The sequence below is a fragment of the Ambystoma mexicanum genome, chromosome 10 (genome assembly GCF_040938575.1).
Source record: "Ambystoma mexicanum isolate Mex_15411 chromosome 10, UKY_AmexF1_1, whole genome shotgun sequence".
Lineage (NCBI taxonomy): Eukaryota > Metazoa > Chordata > Amphibia > Caudata > Ambystomatidae > Ambystoma > Ambystoma mexicanum.
This window is the reverse complement of record NC_090932.1, coordinates 536,206,212-536,231,679: the sequence shown is the minus strand read 5'-3', so window position 1 is coordinate 536,231,679 and position 25,468 is coordinate 536,206,212. Positions and strand designations below refer to the sequence as shown.

General features: G+C 45.5%; 1 protein-coding gene across 4 annotated transcripts in view; it reads right to left on the bottom strand.

Moving 5' to 3' along the window:
* The window catches only part of SEPTIN2 (septin 2), a 1,372,599-nt gene that overhangs the window by 348,281 nt on the left and 998,850 nt on the right, over nucleotides 1–25,468 (bottom strand). For all 4 annotated transcript variants that reach the window (XM_069618110.1, XM_069618109.1, XM_069618111.1 and 1 more), the window contains 2 exons: nucleotides 20,800–20,883; nucleotides 18,665–18,722 (listed from right to left, as the gene is read on the bottom strand). In XM_069618110.1, coding sequence (XP_069474211.1) covers nucleotides 18,665–18,722; nucleotides 20,800–20,883 — 142 coding nt within the window. The remainder of the gene's footprint in view (nucleotides 1–18,664; nucleotides 18,723–20,799; nucleotides 20,884–25,468) is intronic.

Sequence of the window (25,468 nt, the reverse complement as noted above, 5' to 3'; positions counted from 1 at the left end):
CGGCTGCCTTAGTGGACTGCAGTTTCTCTAGGCTTTCATCCGCTTTGGATCCAAACAATTGCAATCCCACAAATGGCATGCCCAAAAGTCTGGACTGCAAATCAGGAGCAAAGAGCAAAACCTGATTTTCTTAGCCGAATCGTCTGAGAACTGCACCAGCAGCCATAGAGCGACTTACACAGTCTGCTGTGCCCAAACTCCATTGTAAAGCTTGACACAGCATCTTTTCCATCTTGAATGATACTCAAAAAGTGGTGGGGGGGGATAAGGGGAAGTGGATAAAGAAAGGGCAGCTGGAACAGTTAGGTTTTGAAGGGCATGCCAAGTTTCTGTAACATGTAAACTGTAGCTGAAAGCAAAAAAACATATCAAGGACTGAGTGAACTTTGTGACAAAGCAACGCCCATTCCAAAGAGCCACATTAATAGTAGGAGAAGTCAGAAGGAGACGGATGAATCAAATTATCTGGATTACAAACAGGGGTATGGGTAGTATAAGGACACCTACAGTAATCAGAAGCAATAGTATTTTATTTATTCTAAGAATAACATAGGGAAATGTTTAAGTAATTAAATATTGACAAGATTATGAAAAAGGTAGTGCCAGAGTTTTAATAAATAATGAACAGCCCAATTAACATGAAGAGAACTAGAGTAAAGGAGGGCATTTGTTGGGAAGGAAGCTGCTGGAAAAATGTGGTGCAGCTGCCCAGAACAAGAGATGAATGACGCAGGAAGGAAATGGGAGTAAGCGCAGTAAAATACCAAAACCACAACGAGCCACACAAGTCCCTGCCATAGACAGCAGTAGGGGACTTAACCCTGACCTTGCCAGGGGTTTTGCCCAGAATGATTTTAAATAGGCTCCAGGCGGCAAGCGGGCTGGAGGGGGCATGGCCAATGCCGAAAGAAACAGCCAGTGGACAGGAGATATACCACACAAGGGAGCACAGCTCGAGGAAATGTCCATGCTGGATACCACAGCAGGTAGGCGAGTAAGTCAGCTGGGAGGAGATGGTGCTGGCTTCAAGCAGTTCCCAAGGCCAGGCTGCTCAAAGACTGCAACCAAGTCCCTGCCTTAGACAGCAGCAGCAGACATACAGAGACACACTTTAACAAGGGAGCACAGCTCGAGGAAATGTCCATGCTGGATACCACAGCAGGTAGGCGAGTAAGTCAGCTGGGAGGAGATGGTGCTGGCTTCAAGCAGTTCCCAAGGCCAGGCTGCTCAAAGACTGCAACCAAGTCCCTGCCTTAGACAGCAGCAGTAGACATACGGAGACACACCTTACCAGGATGGGTGTTTGCAAAAATAAAAGGCATGCCTTTGTTGTCTTCGCCTTCGTTTCCACTAAGTCCTAGAGATGAGCCAGATGGGACCCTGAAAATGAAACTCCATCTGGTGCTGAAGCTTGTTTCTGAGTGCTCCTGGTGAAAACGTGTCACAAGTGACACACCAGTGTTCGGGTCACAAGCGCTCTATGCAGAGCATGTAGAGATCTCAAACCAGGACGGGACCATCGCAGGCAGTGCACAGAAACTGACATGTGCTTGGGGGTGTGGAGGTTGGGGGCACAGGAGGCCAGACTAAAATAAGAGAAAAAGCAAAACAAAAAAAAAAAAAAACACCAGAGCTCCCAGTGCAGGCATTTCCTCACATCAGCACAAAAAAAAAAAAGAAAGGACCAACTAGCAGCACTGGGAGGCAGGGGGGATATGATACGGTGACCGTGCCTATACATTTGCTGACATTTCAAAGGAGGGGAAGGCATAATTTGCGATGCAAACAGCACTGGTCACGTGCATACGGAGTGGCACCAATCAGTAGGGAGGTATTAAGATTCAGCCAAACCTAGTCAAGGTGAGGCTTAATCTTGTGAAGGATGTGAGAGTGGTCTAGGGCTATAATGAGTCCACACAGAGCAAAACCAGTAATTCCAGTTAGACGGGCAAATATATCAAAATACAATTATTTATTAGACCTTTAGTTTACACACTAAGCAGATACAAATACTAAGGAAACAATGTCACAAAACCCTTATACAACATATAAATAAACATTCACCCTTAGGAGAGATAGCTTAGCATTTGAATCAATGACCAGTGCAACATAGGTAAGTAGTCCAATGCATCATTTGCATTGGTCCGGGAGGACAGCTCGGGGGCAACACAAAACTTAGGTATTGAAAGCAAGATAACGCAGAGCAACACAGGTTTGAATTCTGATCCACTGCTTAGAAAATTGCCTCCAGTATGAAACGCACAAACTTCAGAATATTAACAGTGCAGCCGTTATAAAAATTCAACCTGAACATTGGTTTGGGGGCCTTGAGCCCAAATGCCACCAGTTCCAAAGGATATACGACTTCAAGTAGGATAATATAGAGATTTGCAGTGCCAGTGGTTATGCTTAATAACAATTTACAGTTAAAGTACAGTTCAGATTAGGATTCAACTCAATTCAACACACTAGGATAAGTCCTAGGGAGGGGTCCTTAACTAAGATTCCACAACCAAAAGGTCAGTTAATAGCAGGTTAGGGCAAGGACTTTGCACCCATGTCGTGCGTAAAGTTCACAAAGTACTTCTTAGGTTGAAGGAACAAGTTACGGGAAAAATTCATAAGGGGTGAAACAGGTTCCAAAAGTTAGGAGAAGATCTGCTATGGCAAACAAAGCTGCTGCCGACTTTAGGGAGCTTTAGGGAGCAAATACTACCAAAGCTAAAGAGAAGGCCAAAATAACCTTCAATGTGTTTGGAGAAACAAAGTGTCACTGGTAAGTGACTTGACTACTTCACCACCCTTAGCTCAGTTTTGGTCCAGACTTGGCAGGTCTCGAGATGGTTGTCAGAGGTTCGATTTCCGACCCTCGGTTCAGCTTCCAGATGCACAGGAGCTACGGTAAGGACACATGTCCAGTATGGGACAGGAGCTGCTACTGTTGATTAAGATGAAGAAAACACTGAAGCAGCAGTGTTTGGGGCACAGGAAGGAATGCTGGATAACCGCCTTCAACAGCTGTCATTGTCGCACAGTGATGCAGGTGCACCCAACTCTGGTGGTACGACGCAGCCTCCCATGCAACCCAAAGGAATTGGCAAAGCGAAACTCAGTAGAAGGGCGCTTAGTAGGATAAGCTGGAATTCCACAAATTTACGTGTTGAAATTCGAAAAGGCTATGCTCCTGCGCAGTACCCAAGGTTTGAGCTGGTCAGTCCATTGGATGGCCTAGGGACACTTCTGAGATGGCTTTCTTGCATGGTTACCAGGAGGCGTCGAGTGACTGGTCCCAGCTCTCCAAACGGTTCAAAGCACCTTCACAGATCATGAGATCAAGCACAAAGCAGGGTTCGACCGGGACAACGGGATTTGGGTGCCAGCCCTCTTCAATGCGTCTCAGGATCGTCCTTTGTTCTGCTTGGATTTTCAGGATACTTGGTTCCTTCTGCGGATCTGTTCAAATCTGTCGCTGATCTGCTGGAATGGATGCAGGGCCCCTCCTCATATCCAAAGTCAGGCGAATGCTCGCACCTGTCCCACCAATGAGAAGATCTTCTCATGTATGCATGTCAGCAGTGTCCAATCAGAGACCACTGGGGTCCTCATGTTCTCAGGCACACCAGGCATCCGTGCACCATTATTGTGGATTGGGACCAGCTAGTCCCAGCCCAGTTCCTGTGTGCCTACACACGTGACCAGCAGGGACCCCCGAAAGAAGCAGTTTTTGTGGGAAACTGTATGCCCATATAAGGAAGTCCTGCACCTGGAAGGGCAAAAGACAAAATGGCAAAAGGAAGAGACAAAAGACCCCCTTGGCACTGCCATGTTGGACACTAGCCACAGTCAGGAGCCAAACATGGTATGGTTTGGTAAAAAGTTAGCAAAAAACAAAAGCTACTGCTGGCACCAGCCTGTTCCAAGGCACAATGTACAATCACCAAAACGTCCTTACAGGGTGTCTAGTGTCATAAAAACACATTGGCCCCATTGCGCGGTAGTGTGATGTACTTTGCACAATAATAAAATGTTACCAAAAAGTGGCAACAAAGTGGAAAGACTAAGAGAAACAAAGTATCTAAGTACCAACAGCCTGAAGGACATGTCAGTTTCCCCATACCAATCAGCTAAATCCCAGTGGAGTGCAGCTGAAGGCTGTGCTCCACTGTACAAAGTCACGTCAGGATACAGTAACAAATGCAGTTTGGTGATCCATAGGCTATGGAAAAAAAAGTAGCTTCAAGAGAAATCTTTTGTAACACCATGTAACCCAGTGGAAGGGGAGTGGGGCAGAAACAGGTAGGTTAAGCCACCCACCTGACTCAGATTCTTTCAGAGACCACTGCTGGGGTTCTGGAATCCCATGGGGGCCCCAATCTTTTGTGCTTGGTCCGCAGGGGTTGCCGGTGCAGAGGTCACTTTCACTGCCAGGATTCAGTTTCGTCGGTCGCGGTGCCAGGCATCTGTTCCAGACCCCTTCTAGTACAAGACCCAAATGAGGATAGGAGAAATTACTAACCGTAATGATCTTTCTATGGATTCTTCTCCTGCAGATTCCTTATGATGAATATCCATCATCCAGCTCTGCTGTTCGGAAACTTTTCGACAGGGGCCGTAGTTTACCTCGACTCGGGCACCGATCCGTCTTGTCGGGCTCTCGATCATCTGCTCCAGAAGTGACGTCAGGCGTTGTGTATATATAACACGCCACTATGCCCCATGCTTCAGTTCCTCCATTTCGCCCACCGCGCCTGAACGCTGCAAAAGGAAAAACCACAGGAGGAGGCTAAACAGCCGTTAAACATGAAGGATACAGGCCAACAGGGTGATTCCCTCAACAATGATTGTTAAAAATAATATACATATATTTTCCAATGAGACAGAAGGGATCATCCCAGAGCCACCACCAGATGCCTTCTCGTTTGGACAGAAGCAACAACCACAGAACATTCTGAGCAGGGATGGATGGAAGGGCCGATGAAAAATCTGCAGGAGAAGAATCCTTAGCAAGATCACTACCATGAGTAATTTCTCCTTCAATGGATTGCTTTTCTCCAGCAGAATCCTCATCATGATAGACTGCCCAAGCAGTTAAAATAACAGAGGAGGGCAGAAAGATTTAAACCAGTAGATTCTGTAGAACCACCCTACCAAACCTTGTATCAGCCCCCTGTGCAACATCCAAATCATAGTGCTTGGTGAAAGTATTTAAGGAAGACCAAGTGGCCGCTTGGCATATATCCCTGATAGGGACCCCTCTCAGGAGGGCTGCAGAGGCTGAAACCCCTCGAGTGGGCACTGATGCCTGGTGGAAGCTCCTTGCCTGCCGACTGGTAATACTTGGATATGCACAAAATACTGCAAATTGACCAGGTTTGTTTAGTGATGGCAAGAACTTTTCTAGACAAGGAATGGGTCACGAACAACTGGTCTGATTTCCTAAACTCAGATGTGCAAGCAACATAAAAGCTTAACACTCTCCTGGGGTCAAGGTGGTGGTGGTGGTTGAGAGATGTGACAGAGGGTAAAAAAAGACAGGTAAGTCAAGGCTGAGACAGATGAAACTCTGAAACCATCTTAGGAAGGAATCCGGGTCTGACTGAAAGACATTCTCACGAAAGAACTTCAGAAAGGGAGGCTTGTAGCACAAGGATTGCAGTTCGCTGACCCTCCTGGCAGACGTGATCGCAACCAAAAAGGATTTCTTATGGGATAACAGCTGCAAAGAACGAGTGCATAGGCTCAAACAAAGCCGCTATCAAGTAGGTCAAAAACAGATTAATATGCCAATCTGAGGCAACAAAAGGGGTTATGACCTGAATAGAAAAAAAAGGAACCTTGGTGTGACGATCTCTTGAACACAGACAGGGCCACCAAATACCCTTCGACTGTGGAAGCCTTAAGAGGCCAGCGACAGAAGAAACTCCATCACTGAGGTGGTGGGGCAAAAAATGGGGTCAGTCTTGCGTTCCCTGCACCATGCCTCAAATCTTCTCCACCTGCATGCATACAGAGATCTAGTAGAAGGTCTGCGTGCAGCCAGCAATACATCAAGTATCTCCTCGGAAAGGTCCCAGTCATCATACCTCATCCTCTCAAGATCCACGCATGTAGGTTGAGGGAATCCATGGTCAGGTGGAGCACTCGGCCCTCCGACTGGGACGGAGATCCGGACACTGTGGCAACCGGGGAGATGGATAGATGCTCAGATCCAGGAGATCCGAGTACCACTTTCTTCTTGCCCAATCTGGGTTGATCAAGATCATGGTTGCTCAAATTCACTTCAACCTCCTGAGAACCCAAAGGATGACGGGAATCTGGGTGAGGAGGGGGGAAGGCATAGTGGAGAGAGAATATCCAATCCACTAGAAACGCGTCCCCCCCTGTGCGCCATTCGCTGGGAATTACCTCAAGCAAAACTGTTCGCACTTCCTGTTGGACTCCGTGGCCAACAGATCCACTGCTGGGGTATTGTAGAGAGTGAAGACCTCCTCGAGGACCTCTTGACACTTCCCACTCATTTGAGACTGAGCTCAGAGCCTCCGCCTAACGTGTTCTCAGTCCCCGCCAGATGAACGGCAGAGACTGAGATTATATACAAGGAAAGAAAGTCTATTAAGGAGATCTCAGGGTTGGGGACCTCTCATAGCTGTCAAAAATCTAAAGTGAAAGAAGATGTTAGAAAGACACTCTCGGGGGAAAATAATAAGGCTCATATGGTCTGGAAGACGAGACCCATGAAAAGTTGGGACCAGTTACAAAAACACTTAAATAAAACCCTAAAAATCTTATCAGAAGAGATCACCCTAAGAAACTATTTTGCTAAACAGACATTTGCACATTGAAGAGCTATACTGAATAAGAGAAAACTGAAAAAAAACCCTCATTAGAAAAAGGCAAAGGAGAGGCCACCAGAAGACAGACATTCTTTTGGCTCAGTTTAACTGTTTATTAGTGGTAGGGCCAGGTAGATTTTGGTCTGGACTGAAGACATCGTTTGGGTTTTGACAATAGACTAGCACCTTCAGATTTTGCTTGGTAGGGATTTCCTCTATATCAATACGTCAGGAGTGTTAGGCAGAAACCTGTGCAGTTCCCTTTGGGAACACTGCAAAAGATTTAGGACTACAGGTGTTGGCAGTAAACCCACTTGGTAGCAGTCTGTCCACCCAGATTTACCTGGTAGCTGTAGTTGAGCAGTCAGACTTCCCTCAACAAGAGTTAGGCAGTATGCAAAGTATACACAATAGGCACTCAGATACAATAACACAAGCAAACACTGACCAGAGCTTTGGTATCAAAGTATATATTTATTTAAAAACACACTGTTTGAAACACTCCAGCACTCTTATTGTAAAACACTCTAAACACAGTTACTATTAAGTCTTAGTTAACACCACTTATTTCCAGACAGAGGTGAGCGTTTAACTATAGATGGCACTCCAATAAGTTCATGAAGAAGTGAGGGAAAAAGACAGAATATGGGAAGATACACCACTCTAGGATTTAGGAACACTTTTAGCAAGGCAGAAGAGCAAAAGTCACTTGTGAGCCAAAGTCCATAGGCTGGGCCCACTCTTAGAGAGAGCAGAGCACAAACGCGCCCAAGATCACACAGTTGCACTAGGCTTTGAAAGTCTTGCAGAGAGTTTGAAAAGAGTTTAGAGAGGCTCAGAAAAGTTTAGCCAGGGTGTCCCAGGCTAACCCAGGTTCGAAAGCCGGGGGCTAAATCTACCCCGTACAGTCGGTGGCAAGGGAAGCCAGGCGGAACACGGTACCTTAAGTGGGAAGGATCCTCCAGCGGTGGCGGTTGTTCCTGGCATCGGGTGCAAATCTCGGCGTCGTCCAGGGGAAGAGAAGATCTCGACTTGGAGGAAAGATGAAGGTCGTTGCACTGCAAGGGAAGAAACCAGCCGCGGAGCTTTCAGGTTAAAGGTATTACCCTTTATTTCGCGGTTGTGGTAAAACGTGGTATTCCGGTTGCCGGGGTGCTTGGCACAGGCAAGGCAGCCACGAGATGCGTCGGGAAGGCGAAAAGACTGTGAAACTGGTTATCCCCACCAGTCAAAGGAAGAAGACTCTCTGGCGGGAGATCTCTTTGTTGGGAAAAGTGTGAGACGGTCCAGCAGGGCTCCACCGGTGGTGTCGTCGTGGCAGGTCGGCTCAACTTCTCCCTCGTCGGATTCTTAGGTCCTGTGGCGACTTCTGAAGTTCCAGTCTCCAAAGCCCTGCTTTTATGCAGCAAACCCCCCATTCACTCAGCCTAGCTGTCACTCAAACATGCTAAGTGGTGAGCCGGCCGGCTCACCACTTGGGCCAATCAGGACGGAGTGCGACTTGAGTTGCCTAGGCAACTCAGTCCAGGGTGCCTAAATCCCCCTCCACCCCTCCTAAGTACCCGAGACAGAGTAGCACCACTTTGGAGGGCTTCTGTGGAGAAGCCCGCCAAAAAGTGGAACAAAGGGCTCGACTGGAGTCACAGAACAGAACACAAACGCCATTTTAGAACCGAGTTTTGGCAAAAAATACCTACCGGAGAATAAATATTAATTAAATAAACCGGCGGTATGTCCGAGCCTATCCTAATTAAATAAATAAAGATAGTAGCCTCGAACAATGGGAAAATCCCATAGAGAAATATTCGCGGTTGAATATAAAAAGTAGTATCCACTGCCACCAGCCAAAACTTGATCAGGGGGGGCGGAGACGTGCCCCCTCGACTAACAGACCCCGGGCAATCAAATTGCCCCAGCCAGTACGTCCACAATATGATGGTTTGTACTGGTCCTGTTCAGAATTCAAAACTAGTAAAGTCAGTGTTGACTTTACATGCCCTGGGAGACAGTAGTCAGTTCCAGGGTATGGAGTCTATACTGGGGGGGGGGGGGGTCACTATGACACCCCTGTGTTACTGCACTGAGGGTGCTGTGTAACACACATCACAAAAACACATGAAGCTCTATGGAGTAAAAGACCCCATAGCCCATTAAACACATCTAGAGTCAAAGGAACACTCAAATCATGTCCAAGAGTGAGGGTAAAAGAGTCTCACTCTTGGCAGGAGAAAAAATAAACCCCAAAAATCCAGCAAAGCTGCTGGGGGACTCACTAGGTTAGAAAATTCAGCCTAAACAGAGAATCCTCCCTAACAGGGAGAAGCCTTTTCTTAATTAAATAAAGTAACCTTAAAATGTCCACGTTGTGTCTAACACCACCTTCTGACCCACCACATAATCCAAAACTGCACCTATGAACTGGAGCTTTTTAGACTGTTGAAGTTCAGGGAAAAGCCTTGGCTTTTAAGAGTTGATAAGTGTGGTGAAGATGGGAAACCACCTGCTCTGGAGAGTGAACTTGGATGAGCCAGTCCTCCAGGTAGATGGGGAAGAAACAAATGTTCTCCCTCCTGAGATGGGATGCCACCACCAACATTAGCTTGGTGAATACTCTTGGGGTTGAGGTCAACCCAAAAGGGAGCACACTCAACTGGTAATGTGCATCACCGATCATGAACCTCAGGTACTTCTTGGGTCTTGGATGAATAGGCACATAAAAATACGCATCCTGAAGATCTAGGGGCAAAATACAGTACTAGAAATGGAAAGCATGAAGTATCTGGGCCATCAATGTCACCTTGAAACACACCTTTCTCTGAATTTCTTTTATTAAGACGTCTGAGGTCCAAGATGGGACGAACGCCCCATAACACCACCTCCTCCTCCTCTGTTTCTACGCTGGGACTGGCTCAATGGCAGCCTTTGAAAGAAGAGTTTGAATTTCCCCTAAAAAGGGAGGCTTGGAAAGAGGCATTCCTTTGCTGTAGGAGGGCAGCTAGGCAGCTTCTCTAGGAGTGGCTGGAAATAACCTTGAGCCACAGTTTGCAAGGCTCACATATCCGAAGTAGCAAGAAATGCACAGAGAAGACATTAAAGTGCCTCCTGAGTCGATGCAGGAGGGCACTGCAGAAGTCTGGGACTGGCATTGTCAAGACCACAAAGGAGCCCCTGAACCACAGAAGCCGAACAGATTGACCCTCCCACCGTGGTTGGCACAGGTGCCCGATGTTTAGATGAACAGGTGGCCACATGGCAGCCAATGTGTGGGGTGGGTGAGGGAGTGGGATTAGGGAAAGGATGGGTAAGGGGAAGTAAAGAAAACCGGAAAGAGGGAAAGGGGAAGCATAGTTGGATAGGTATGGGGCAGTTAGGAAAAAAGAAGACATATCCACAAACCTGACCTACTCTTAACAGCAGACATGCCTGTCACTTGAACCTAGAACTGCAACCTGGAGACTTCTGCCTCGGACTACCATCATCCTACAGTGATTTAGACACATAACATGCACCTTAATGCAAAATGGATACACATATGGACATGGTAGCAAGCAGCATGGCACGTACAAGTGCTTTTTCCTTCATAAAATGACAAAACACATGGCCCGTTGGGCCAGCAAAGGCAAACATAACATACATTGCATACGTTGAAGGGGTTCCCATAATGCAAATGCATCCTTGTAGTATCTGACCCCTACCTCCTCATGTGATTACTGTCTTTAACCTAGCATACACTTTCCCCCACACATGGGTATTCTGCACTACTCTGAGGACTCATATCTTCCCTTGAGCAACATTAATCAATGCTTGTAACGTGAAAGTTCCAACTCAGCACTTTGCTGAAGTGTAAGCCAAACGTGCAGGCAAATGCTCTCAATACTGTTGCACCCAGCCCCCGTGCTCAGCGTGCACGTTCAGTTCACACAAAAAACACATCCAGCAGGTAAATTACCTGCAGCTACTTCGCTGAATGCCCGGGAGCCCCACGGGACTACCCGGACCTGGAAAAGTAGAGCAAGGAACTCTGGGCCGCCTCCAATCACTGCTGCAACTCAGGTCGAGTTAATTCCTGCAATCCTCTGGCATCCCTGCTCCTTCCAAATCTCCTCACAAACACTGCCGTAACCACCCGTGTCAAAAAGGCTCAATAATCCGCACAAGGCACGGGTGGCCAGCGTTTAAAATAGTCCCTACAATTGAAATCAGCTGCTGCTGCGTGCGAAACCTGGGACTACAGAACCTTCCCATGGCTGCTGGGAAGTGTAGTTCTTGCTGCTATTGAGCGTTTTTGATGCCCAACACGCCTTTTCCTGCCCCAATTCCTGACACTTATGGTTTCTACTACCTCTGCCTGGGCAAGTGAAGCACCTCTGCAGACATTTCTATGGCTACAAAGTTGGTTATTCTGATTGGCAAAATAAGACGGGTCTAAACCCCGACCTCTACAAAAGGAAGAGGTAGTCCGGACAAACGAAGTTGCCGGCATATGATGGTGAAGTAATTGGTTGTTGAGGTACAGCACTTTTGAAGGTTTAAATTGAGGGATTCTTTGGCTCTTGCCAAAAAAGCTGCATGCTTTAGAAAGGAATATACAAGTACTTGGCCTTTATGTCATGAGTGGAGTCAGACTTCTTTATCTAGGAATAACCACAAAGGCTGGCCCCATTGTCTGGGAGACAGTCTGGTGTATCCAGTACTGTGTAGTTGGCTTGGCATGCAGTCACTACCATCCACCACCATAGCACTGAAGACATCCCTTATCATGCCCTCCCATTGGTAGTCTGTCGCCTCAGATACTACCTTTAGACAGGACATAGGAATACTTGGCTAGGACGCAAGAGGCGTGGACTCCTTTTGCAGCCATGCTACATGCCCCAATGACTGTTGCAAAAGGAGTCTCGCTCCTTGCTATCATAGTCTGGAGTGAGTGAAGGGAAAAGTCGTAGTTTCCATTTCCAGTCGTAACCTGCATCACCAGACTTTCGAGAGTGCCATGCTTGGACCAATACAATGGGTCCGTAGAGATATGTCCATATTTTCTTGCTGGAACCCGTTCACTGTAGGAGCTAAAACCTTGTGTTTCCACAGATCCAGAACTGGATCAGCCACTGCTGGGTTAAAAAGGTAGGACAATTTATTCCTAGGGCCACTTGTCAAGTATAACAGTCAGGTTGTACTGTTGGGTAGGTATGGACTGCACTACTAGAATCAATGCCTTCACCACTTTGCGAAAGGCTGCATTATTTTTTAATCATACAGAGAGGATTCCAAAGTGTCCAGGTCTGGTGACATGACGAGTCTGCTAGCGTCCTGGGAACTTGCTGGAAAGTGAAAAGTCTGGCTTGTTAAAAGTCACCTCCTCCGGAGCCTGATCCGGACACATTCCAGGCCAAAAGGCACAGGATCCCCTTAGTCATCATGATTTCATCTGGACGGGACGGGACCGAAACCTTCTGGCGTACAGACGCTGCTCTTCCTCTGAACTCTTCCGACTCAAGCAGCATGCTGGGGCCTGCCGTCCCATCAGGGTCAAGGCCGCAGACAATTTCGAAATCACAGTTTTTCTCTGAATTCCACCCATTTTTCCAATGAATAAGAGGCTGTGGGAGATTTGACCATAAGTGCCGAGGACGAGGTATCTCGTCCTTGGGATTACCTCCCTGTTGCCAAGGACGAGATAACTCGTCCTTGGCACTTAAGGGGTTAATGAAAGAGAAAACATTAGAAGGCACTGAATGGCGAAATACCGAAATCACCAAAAAAGGCCTTGGCACTGGGGGGGAGAGGGGGACCCATGGCCGTTAAAGGGTTAAGGTCGCCGACAAGTGTCATCAGTCTTGCACTGGCAGAACCAGTTTCTCTTTCTTATGAGCTGAAAAGAAATTGCAGTGACACTCCTGGACTGCAATTCCTCATAGGGTTTGTGGGCCTTTCCACGGACCTCCGGCTCCAACGAGGACACATTTGCCTGTGGGGAGTTCAGACAATGCCCTCCTCTGAAAAAGACAAGAGGGGGTTTATCTAGATCTCTCTGTGGGGCGACTAAGTGCCACCTACGCCACTTGCTCACCAATTGCTTGGGGATTCCATGCCTTGCCAGGAAGACCATGAGATATTTTGGTCGACCCCCGACACATGACAGTCCGAGGGCAGTTACTGACTTCTTTGAGGCGCAGTGCCTGTAGAACTTGAACCTAGAGGTTTTCAACAAACTTGCATGATCGAACATTTGAAATGACAGAACATTCTGAGGAGAGCCTTCCTGGTACAGCGTGCAGAGCAAGGGGATAAAAACAAACTGGCGTCACAGGGTGTGGTGTGCCCTATATGTAGTCAAACAACTTACTTTAGATTTAAAATAAAAACCATTAAAATACAAACTACTTCCGAAAAAACACAATGTAAACAGAGTAATCAAAATAGTTCCAGTTAAAAGAAACACATGATTATATGAGATCATAAGGCAAGTATCAAATTCATTTAAGATTTCCCGAGAGTCAGTGCACATTGCAGGTATTGTATTAAAGTCCAAGCCACCCCTGAAGTATTAACCAATAAAATAAAACCACAGCTGGCGCTGCCTAAAGTATTGTTCTACCCCTGATTAACTTATAAACTGGGCAAAAGAATATAAAATGCATACGTTCTTCTGTTTCAGCATGACATAGTAGACAGCTGGCATAATTTGAAGTAACAGCCCATAAGGACAAAATATCAAGTTTGACTCCTGTTTTCGGGATGCACGCTCTTTTAAAGTTGGTCCTTAGAAGATGTTCAGAAAAAGTGGATGTGAACAAAAGAGCACACAAACGATAGGATATTATTATTTTGTTTGATTTGTGCATGTTCTAAATTCAAATTAGCATTGACATTCTACAATGTTACTTTCCAATATGAGATAGTAATAATGGGAAAACTAACTAGTTAATCTGCAGCATTTATGTCAGTCAAACATTTCTTAACATCAGAGATGCAGGGAATTGCCAAATAGTTTGCCTCGGATGGTTTAGGAGCTTAAGGGTCAGGCTAGCTTTCATATTTAGCTAGATTCTGAACCAATTTGACTGGCTCGAAACAAACCTTGTCTTCAATATATTGCATCCCCAGTTCTGTATGTGTAGCAAACGTGAAGGCTGAGTTAGGTATGGACAATAAACACTTTAAAAAAATGATTCTATTCTAATTGTAACCCCTTCAGATCTGCCATTGCCCATAAAGCTGTACCATATCTAGCTACCGATTTAGGCTTAGAAGATTATATTCTAAGCTTTATTTTCACTGGCTGAGCTTTAAATAACTTAGCAAAACGCAGTACACCTCCACAGGCCTGTGACATTTTGGGATTGGACTGCTTAATATCTGAAGCCCTATTCAACCTGGAGATACATTTAAATCCTGGATAGTCATAGCTTGTGCAAACCTGGACTAGGTTAGGCCCTGTAAAAAAGACTTTAAGAGTCCATTTTCTGTGACCGGCCGGACACCAAAAGAGCAGATTTGGAAATATTGAGGGATAGATGCAAATTGTACATTGCTCTCTAATCTCGATTCCAACTCTCCATCCATGCTCACTCTTCTTGACCTTTGCGCTGCCTTTGACACAGTCAATCATGCCACCGTTATAAATTGGCTCTGTGATAACTCTTCGCATCACAGACCTGGCACTGGATTGGTTGACGACCTTCCTCGCTGACCGACCTTCCCAGGTTCAACTGGGCCCTTTTCTCTCCCACATTACACTCTCCACCGGCGGCGTCTGTCAGGGCTTTATCCTCTCACCGTCTCTCTTCAACATCTAGCCCATTTGATCTCTGCCTTCTTTGCCCAATTCCAGCATTATGCAGACGACATGCAGCTCATTCCTTCAAGCTTCCGTCTTGCTCTCTCATTCCCAACTGCTATTCATGCATGGTGTGTTGCTAATGATCTCTGTCTCAACACCAGTAAGACTGAGATCCTTCTCATTGGGAACCCTTCTCCCTACTACTTTCTGGCCGCCCTCCATGGGCCCCCTCCCCTCACCCTCTTGTGAGGCTAAAAACCTTGGTGTCATCTTGGACTCAATCCTCCCTCTCCTTCTCTGCTCACATCGCGGACCTTGCCATGAAGGTCCACTTTCAGCTGCTCCTGCTCAGAGGCATTCTCCCGTTCCTCACCTTCCCCCAAAAACTCATCTCCAGAGCCCTGGTCCTCTCTAGTCTGTCCTACTGTCACAGCCTCTTCCTTAATATTCCTAAATCCTACCCCCCCCTTCAACTAATCCAGAATAGGACTACAAGACTTATCCTTGGCTTTCAGCCCCGGGACCGCATGTATCCAGCCCTAAAATCTCCCCACTTGCTCGCGGTTGTGGCTAGGATCAACTTCAAGGCCCTCTGCATCATCCACAAGGCTTTCTGGGGTCTGGGACCCAGCTACTTCCAACTTGCTCTCCCTAAATACCTCCTCGCTAGAGCAATTCCGTCTTGTAGCTCAAACTCTGTTCAGAGGCTTTTGCAAGCAGAGAGTGGAGCGAGAGCCCTCTCCTCCGCAGGACCATCCCTCTGGAATGGCCATCCCTCTCAGGTTTGAGCTGGATCTCCTTAAGTTCCAGAAGCTTATCAAGACCCTCCTTTTCTCTTTTTCCTTCCCTCTCTGTTACGCTCACCTGGTATCCACAGGGACAGCCCTGGTTGGATGATTTGCACTATCAAACCCTCTCCCGGTCTCCTGTTAAGACCTCTGGTTAAAGATGGGTCTGCAATATAGGAGAGCTGGATTCAATACCAGATTGTCTTTATTTTTTCCCACCTCCATTGGCCTCAATTCCTTCCTCCCCCTTGGGCCTTCTCCTCACCTTAATATTGTTAAAGGTGGATTCTCCGTCCTGCTCCTCGTGGCAGGGGCGCGTAGATGTGGGGGGCGAGCAGCGACCAAGTTACTTCACTGGTGCAAGCCCCCTGTGGGAATCCAGGCCTGCTGCGACTCTGTAGGTTTGCTGCTTTACAGTCTTTATATGCAGCTCTTCTGTTCCTTAGTTCGAATAATAATGTTTTGCTTCTTTCCTTTTAGGTATAGAAAGGTATTTTGGTGTTGTCATGCAGTTTGAAGATGAGCATGGGCCGGTAGGCGAAAGCGCGATGCTGTCTGGTGAGTAATGCGCGATGCGCGGCACTGTTTCGCCTTTTATATGGTGAACCTGTGTCTTTTCTCTCCTTGCAGGTTGCGATGTTCCTCGCCGAGCGCCATAATGTTCCAGCAATGATACGGACCAGGAGATGACTACCCAGGTAAGAATAGTGTGGCTTTCTTCATTCGGGCGGAAACGTGAGTAAACGCTAACTAATGCTGTCTTTCTTTCTCCTCTTTCCAGGTTATGGTATTCCAGGATGCATGTAGTGCCGGATGATGGAGTCTGTACCTTCAGATGAGTGGAACTGAAGTCAGTGATGGATTGAAGACAGGATACTGTTCCAGGTAAGTTTCGTAGAGTTGTTTCTCTCTCTGCAGGTCATTGGTTTCAGGTAAGCTGGCATCAAAGAACTGGACACAGTGAGCATTACGCTGCCCACCGCAGAATAACGCAAAGCATGTTCTGTTGTTTGGGTGTGGTTTAAATAGTCTCAGGTAAAGTAGTCCAGGTAAAATAGGTCCCAGGCCTGCCACACCCAAAGAAGTCCAGGTAAAGTAGTCCCAATCCTGCCACACCCAAACGACTAGACCGCATAGCTCAGTTCCTTGTAACTGAGCTATGTGTGTGCCTCCATGTTGGCTGAACACCCTCCCACCCCCCCGCCAAGTTAAATAGTCCCAAGTAAATAGTCCCATTCTAATGTTGGTCTTCATGATGGTTATGAGCCTGGCGCCAGAGGCGCCAGGACTGACTCCAAGAGTGTCTTGGATGAGGTTTTAAAGCCTTTGACCTGGCCCTAACTGGAAGGCTGGTTTGCCAGTGAGGACCAGGGGCAAGGGTCATGACACTCTCCCCAGCTAATGTCCTGGTCTGACGCATTTTGACTGGCTGGTTCTCTCTGATTCATACGGGACACCAGGCCCTCCTCGCCCAGTCTATCCCAGCAATTCCTTCTCACTTGACCCAAACCACCCCCCCCCCCCTGCTCCCAGCCCCAAACTGCACTTGCTCTACCTTGGATCCCTCCCCCTGTACGAGCCTGGCAGGGCCTACACTCCTACTGAGCCCGATCCAGCCCTGTCTGTGTACGTAGCATGTAATCCCCTGCAATCCCCTGCCAGTGGTCCACCTGGCTTCCTCCTAGGCGCTAGCCTAGCCCAGGGGCCCTCTCCCTCCAGCACTTGCATGCTCTCCACTGTTCCCTTTCCATCTTAGCTTAATGTATTCCGCTCTGACTGGCCATTTCCATCCCCACTCCCATGCATAATCCGAATTACACAAGGCCTAGTAGGACTGTTTTGTTATTCTTCAACCCTGTTCCTCACCCAACCCCTGCCTTTTTGCTTTTTGACCTGTGGCGCCTTGAAACACCTTTTTGCTGTATAGTGCATTATAAATACCCAATAAATAAAAAAACATAGTACTGACATATGCATTTATCAAAATGTGTAGTGATCCTGGATTTCTAGCAAGTAACACTGTAGGCATACATTAAAACCGGGCTTAGCATGCCACCCAATTTAGGAACGTCTAGATTTAGTTCAACCTGAATGAGGTAAAGATCCTTGACATATTGAGAAAAAAACAGCGGTGAGAAAACATCCTTGGTGCATAACGGCTCCGAACCATGGTGTACAATGGCCTTTGCCTCCAGATCTCACAGGCCGTGTTCGTGTGCAACATCGCAAGAACATTCAAAAGCAATTCAGCAATTCAGGGAAGCCCAGCAAGCCCAAGATGGATCACAATTTTAACCTGTTGACACTATTCAAAATAAACTATTCAAAATAAATCTACAAGGATGTAGTCTGGGCCTGGGCTCTTGTTTAGAGATTGGTTCTTTAGGGCAGCGGTCCACTCTTCTATAGAAAACCTGATAGACGATGACACAATGGAAGGCCCATTATCGAGAGAAGAAAGAGTAACAGGCTCATTAATAGTCACGTCAATGTGTTTTATTTTAATACAAGGAGAACACATTATCAAACTAGTCTGAATCTTGAACATTTGTTTCGGGCAAATGGGCATCAGTTAAATATTTAGGACCGCCATTCACCAATTGCTAGAAGTTCAGTGAGCCAAGTCATGGCAGCATCGAGGAGTTCTTTCCAAGCCAATGTGTTCAATTCTCTTTTTTCCGTTGACTTATTTTTTATACTGAAATTGAGCAACAATAATTGAAGATAGATTCAGCGTCGGGTACTTCCAAACTTTTAAAAAAAAATGGTCTTTGCATTTCTACAGAGCTGATAAAAAAATATTTCAGATTTCTTTGAAAATTAGAAAATGTTAAGAATTTAAAGAACACAGCTGATATCAAGTTAAAAAAATCTAAAAAAACCCACAAACCTCATGAACCACTACATTTGGGTCGCAGATTCTTTGGATTAATAATGGATTGTAGGGATGTAGTCTGACCACCATAACTTAAGGCCAAATCGTGAACTATCAAAGGGGATCAGCGTCAATACACAAATTGCCCACTGCTGGTGAAAAGATTTCCAGTAGCTACAAGCTACACTGCTCTAAAATGCATCTAAGATGAGGAATCTGTAGGACGACACAATCCATTGGGAGTGTATGATCCTGCAATTGGCATGGTTTAACTTATTTTATATATTTTCTTTGATTTCATGATGTTAAATGTTGCTTATGTTATTGCATCTATTGTATTGGCTATCCCAGCAAATTATCAAATGGATTGATTGACAGTGCACCTTACCTCTGCTTCTTTCTCCAGCAAGATTTGGTCTTTATTCACCTCCTCATTTTCTACTTTTCTACAAAGAAAACAAAGACAGTATTAGATGAGCATGAGCACATCTGTTCTGTCACATTTAGATAACCCTGTCGTTGTTGAAACTTTAGAAGTGCAAGTCACACCTCCCTAAATTTCTGGTCTGAATTACATAGCACCAAGCTCCTGTGTTTGGTATCCTATCCACCAGGGTGGCTCATGTCTTGAGTTACACTGTAGTAAAACCCCACTGAGGTAAAGACTTAAAATGAAGAATTTACTAATAGGGAAACCTATCTGCCACTCTATTCATGACTCTAAATTAATTGTATTTGAGGCTGATAGAAAGTATTTCTGCATTTATAGCATTCCGGTGAGAATCTGTATTTCATTTAGTTTTATATAGCGCTTTAAGCCAAAGCGCTGAACATAGGAGTAAAAACGGTACAACGAATGCTTAAAACAAAAAGTAGTACGACAATTGCAAATACCTACATTAATCAGATAGCAGAAGATGGGATCTTGGAGCAACCCAAAAAGATGAATAAACAGAGAACGAAGAGAAAGTGGGAGAAAATTCCAATTTTAAGGTGCTAAGAGAGAAAGAACAGAAACGAGATTGAGCACAAGGAGGATGTGGAACTATAAGGTAATGAGACGCTGAACGAAGTGAAGAAGGAAGATTAAAAAAAACAAGCCAAGAGAGATGAGGAGGAGCAAGACCATGAAGAGAATGGTAAACTAAGGTTTACAGTGTCACCTGTGCTGGGGTTGCAGTGTGGCTGGTCCAAGAGACTCTGATACAGTCTTGAGTGTGTTTCACGGTCATGTCTTTCTAGGAGAAGGTGCTGAATTGCACAGATGCTATTCTGGAAAGCTATACCGATTGCCTTCCATTGCTAGTATTCAAATCTATTTGGTGGTAAATGCAAATGTAGCCTACTGCACAGATTATGTAGGATGCTTAATCTATCGCAAAGATTATGGTTTATCCTTTGAGTGAAGATTGGATATTTGGGGTTCAGTTCCTTACTAAAGAGAACTGAAAGATTAAATGGCACTTGAAACAACCCCCTTATTAACAGTTGGGGACCACTTTGGGGAGTATGCCTTAACAGCGTGAATACCCTGGCTAGTCTCCAACACTCCGCCTTAGCTCATGGAAAGGTACAGAGGAGCATCAAATGGACAATATTCTACACATTACATGAAAACATTTACCATCACTGAACAGCGTGCTCATAAGAAAGATAAAGATGAGGGTTTGGAAAGATGTTATTTTTGCTGCTTTCCCTCCATAGAAATCAATGACGCCCTACCCCCCAACTGTTAGCTATGGTTTGTATCCTGGCATCACATTTGAAGGTAAGTAAAGCCTATTTGCTTTACTTACCTTGATTACATCATCTATTTTGGGGGTACTGATCAGTCCATATGGATATCAGCAGCCCAACAAATATGAGGTATCTGGTATCCCACTGTCTTCCATCATAACCCTGCAAACAGTTCTACTATCAACCACTGATACCCACTTAGTCACCTAGTCATTGGCTACTCTGACATCTGTCACTAAAGGTGTCCATCCGCTTTCATACCAACAAAAGTCAGACCCAATACATTGGAGCACTTATTGTTAGACCTCCCCGAGATACCTGTCCCCAATCTACTAGCAAGTGCAGATCAGAACTGAAGCACGGTATGGGGGAGTTGGCGTGTCACTAGCGCTATACATTGTTTTTCATTTCATACTGCAGAGGAGTATGTTCGACTGGTTGGGAAATGGGGGACCAGGGTCATCAATGGTGGAGTGCCCAAGATGTTTGGTATTCGGGTGCACAGGTGGGTGACAGCCCAGCATCAGCTGCCTAATGTGCCTATCCATCCGCTGCAAGCAGAAAAGAAATACCACCCAGAAAAAAACAAGATGGAAAGTATGCTGGGGTAATTCAAGCCCCTTCTGTGCTAGTACTAGTTCAAGTGCCATCAAAGGTGCAATAGGTATGAGCGAGAACTAATGCAATGAAAAACAAAAAGTGAAAAACGTTTCATGGTTAGCATTATATGCATTACTAACGTTTTACATAGAACCATGCAGTCAGAACAGCACGATAAATACAAACCTGCCACCTTTTTTCAGCCGTTCAGAGCGAAAGTTTTCATAGTGAAGATCCTGGGTTACCTCCTGCAAATCCTGCATATGGGTGCTGGGGAATTTAAAAACAAGACCAAAGTTAAAGGATTAATGTTATGCTACAGTGTTAAATGATGTCAACAAGTTTAATAGATGATCAACAGGATTTAAGATAAACATTGGTGGAAGATGGCCAGCGCAGTGGCAGGCAGGTGGCTCTGGGACGCAATCCGACTTCCCAGGTACAATAATACCATGTTCTCTCCAGTGTTCGAGTTAGGTTTTCTAAGTTGGAGTATTTTTGCTCTACATTTTTGGAATAAGGAAGTCAAAATATCTTTTAGGCAGTATCTTTTTATAGTTGTTAGGGAGAATTCTCAGAAATGTGCCAATTCCCTTTGACCTTAGAGGCCCCCAGCTCTTGTGCTGGACTTTAGGGCTTTAATTTCTAACCTGGAGAGAGAGATATTTTTCCCACTCATGTATTTTTCTTCGATTTGGACTCTGTTTCTTTTGACTTTGGAGTCTTACAAACTCCATAGGCATCATCTTTACATTGTGACACATAGCACCTTCAGTGCAGTGACACAGGGAAGGTTCTTAGATTTCCCAAAGGTTTAAATATCTTCTCTTGGTGAAACTACCGTTTCCAAGAGCAGTGAAGTGAAATTGACTTCACTTGTATTTCATAACTTTCTAGACCCAGCACACACTACCTTCTCATAGGGTGATGGAGGGGTTACCAGTGTCTAGTTTCTCATGTAACATTTTTATGTTACCCTTTCTACAATTAATGGCGGGTGGCAGCGGTTTACTTTTTCCTACCATTGTGTGTTTGTACCGCAGGCTGCAATTGCAACTGCAGTAAGACACCCATGGGTGCCCATTTTGTCAAAATGGCCCGGTCGTCTTTTTTCGCCATTTCTTGTTGGAAAGGTCCTTCTTGAGATTTACTGTGTGCGTCAAACCAAGTTTGGTCCCTTTTTTTGTTTTGTCTTTGGCAAGATTCACGAGTGAAGCTCGCCTCTGTCTCCAGCGTGTCTTGCAGGACAGGAAGCGAGGGAGGTGCCCGAAACTCCCTGTGCTTAGTCTCCTTGGTTACAGGAATGCACCCAAGGGTGATTGGCCCGCTGGCTGTACTTGGAGGACCCCACCCTGCTGTGTGATTGACAGCTAGGCTGCAAATGAATGGGAGAAACCTGCATAAAAGGCGAGGCTTTTTGCTTGGAAGGCCAAGTCGACCACCTTGGTTTGCCCGGTGAAGCCCTGCTGCATTGCTGAAGCTCTGGATTTTCCTCGACTAGAGAATCCCTGCAACGGACGACTTCTCCCCTTGGGTTGGTGGGACTAATCAACCCCAAAGTGAACTCGTCTGGACATCCTCTCAGATATGGCTGTACTTCCATTGCTGCTGCTGGAACCGAAATGCCAGGGAGAGGAACACTAGATCAAGTGCATCGCTTTTAAATCAGACCCTAGCTCGAGGAAGATCCTGCGGACTCCCAGGAAGCAGGACTGACCAAGCCTGAGTCACCTCAACAGAGTGCTGGACCCCAGATGCGAGGAAAGTCCATAGTGGTATCTGAGAACCGCAGTGTTGCTATTTGTGAGAGCCGCGAGGAGCTGAAACTGTACAGTGCAGCTGATTTGAAGTTTGCCCATTGCTGCCATCAACCTTCCATTCGTAGTGCAGGAGTCCCCAGACGTCCTCCCTCTTGTCCCCACGACTGAAGCCCAAGACCAACAAGATCTGCAGACCTACACAGGAACAGAAGCCAGCTGGAACCAATTTCTTCTAACCAAAGGTACTGTAAAACTAAGGGGACTTACTTATTGTCGTGTAGCCTTACTTGTTCTCAGTTGAGACTTGTCTTGGTTGCTTTTGCAGAGTTGATTGCAGCTTTGCTCCTCACAAGCCTCACAGCTTGTGGCCCTACAGTGATTCTATTTTTTCTACAAAGACTTCTAAAACTTTGTGCAAGATGTTTACTTCCCTGCAACAAGTGCTTCAGCTAACCTAGACTTTTACTCAATTAACATTGGCAGGCATGGCTCCCAGAAAGGTTCTTCTTACCTCGTACTTGGTGCTTTACCTTTCCTCCAGGAAAGGGTCAATTCACTTTGCATCGGGGGGTTTCAAAAGTACTTACCTGCTATAGAACATTTGTAACACCTTTGTTTTATTCCCAAACCTTTTTCTTTGACACCAAACTCAGTATTTGTAATGCACCAGCCGTGGAAGGTTTGGTACCGATGGAAACACACCTAACATGGGAGCCAATAGCCCATCTTAACAGTGTATGCCTTATTCCAAGATGGCTTCCAGAACGTATTTACATCATACGCACCGGAACTCTGATGTGTTGTATTGTACTTTCGTATACCCTCAACGCTAGTTCCTAGTGCTCGTTAGCTCTATGTTCTAAGATTGCTTAGCCCTTCTACCTTTTCTCTTATTCCTTTTACTGGTACTCGCGGTGTTATCTATTCTCGGGTTGCTATTTTTGCGGATCGTTTCTCTGTTAGTTTCACAGCGAGGTAAGAACTCTACTCCTCAGTCGCTATCCGCTTTCCCTGTTTTTTCTTTGTAGCTTTTCTCTTTCTTTACTTTCATTGTTTTCGTTTCATACCATTTCTTTTCTACGCCTTATTAATTTTCTTTCACCTTTTATATCCGCTCCTTCTGTATCCTTCCTTTGCACTTCTGCTTTGGACGGATTTTCTGTGTTTTTTCTGAGTTAGAACTACTTCCTAGTTCCATCTAGTTTTCAGCGCTACTTGTTTTCCGCGGCGCTCTTGTTTCCAGCTAATCTGCTCTTCCTCTAGCGGCAGAGCAGCCTTCTGTGTGAACCCGGTCTTTCTTTCTACTTGCATCTGCCAGCAAGTTGCGAGAAAAGTACTGCAGCCTTCCGTTGCCTCTGACCACTTTTTCATACTTGGATCCTGCCAGCTGTACTGCAGCCACAGTTCGGCATCTTGCCAGAACCAGTAGTTTTCTTTCAAACTACAGAGAATTGGACACTTCTACTTCACCTATACCAAGTCATCGTCTCCAAAGACCATCATCTATACAGGTTTTTTTTCCTGCCCAACGGCTTTTTCCCTGGAATTGGGGGCTGGCTCCTGGGAGGCACCCTGGATTTGGTTTTCATCCTGTCACGGCAGCCTCCGGGGAGTCACGTCCTTATTTACATCAAAAGAAGGATAAGAAGGGAAAGGAAACCAGAAGATCTCGAAGGAAGCAGGAGGCAGAACCCCCGACAGACTCCATTAAATATTCAGGTGAGGAGGAGTTGGTGGAAGGGAACAGTGTGGTGGTGCGTTCTGACAGTATTGCTCTAAATGTACCAGTGCTATATTAATGTCCACAGTGTCCTAGTTATTTAAGTCACCTCAGGGTGTGCAAACCATCTGTGTGCCATCCCAACTGGGTACTTGCTGATTTAGAGAAACTAAGTGTGTATTTTGAAGTGCTTTTTGTGTTACTTATACATTGCTCCCTTCTGAAGTAGGCTCATTGAACGGACTGTTAAATAAATTAATAATTGTTTAATCAAGAAACCTTGAGTATAAGAGTTTATTTGAATACTTGTCACTGAATCTGTGTAAAAACCCTACTGCTCACATTGACCCCTCTTGAGATAAGACTGGCAGCTAAGCCGCACTACCAACCTGTGTAGTACAGACTTATACCAAAGGTTGGGTTACCTATTGCCAGGAGCACAAGGTTGCTGTAGTCTCCCAAAGGGTACTGCGTACAATCTTGCCTGACAATAGTCCATGCTACTTTTAATTTGCAATTCATACAAATGAAAACATATACATTTTTTACTTTAAAGTTGTTTTTCGGATCAGGAAGCTTTGCTGGTACCACTGATCCAAATATATTTAGTGCCAGGAAGGTGGAACTAGGGGTAAGGCTCCATATGGCATTTGTTTCCTTTTTTTTGTTGCAGGTATTTCACTGATTTTAGAGAATGAAAGTGGCTGGTACGAACAGCTCCCTTTATGTTAATCCAGTGACAAAAATGTCAAGAAGTGTTGAGCATATTTGTGAAATCGCAACAGGACACCATAATAGATTTTGAAATGGGAGTGTTTAACTCACCATTCTTTTTCAGTTGGAGGTACAAGTAGCAACTCAGCAAGTACAAAAAAAATAACTCTTGCTCCCAATGGAGTTGTTAGGCGAGTAAAAGTATATTTTACCCATACTAATCCATTCTTCATTGCACCTAATAAATTCATGCAAATTAAAAAATGCATTTTTACCTAGCTGCTCCTCTTCCAATCAGGTAGTAATATTGAAGCGCTTTCCTGTGGCGCTGTGCTGCTGGTAACACCAAACCCAACAGATCAGATTGGGTGAAAGCAGGGGGCAGGCAACTGTTTATTCCACCCCCCTAATATTTTTTCAGTGTGTTTGCCTGACTAAGCGTGAATGTACCTTTTTACACAGCTTTATTCAGCTTCTATATAAAAGATCTAGAGACTTTGTAATAATTACCAGGATGTGTCTGTTGCTACAGGCTGAGGATTCTGCCTACTTTTGTATGCAGATGATGCAGTGCTAATTTCTCGACCCTCAATGATTACCATCTATATTAACTTTATGATTGGCAGAGGGCTAACTGACGGATGGCTTGCGGAGTCCCACT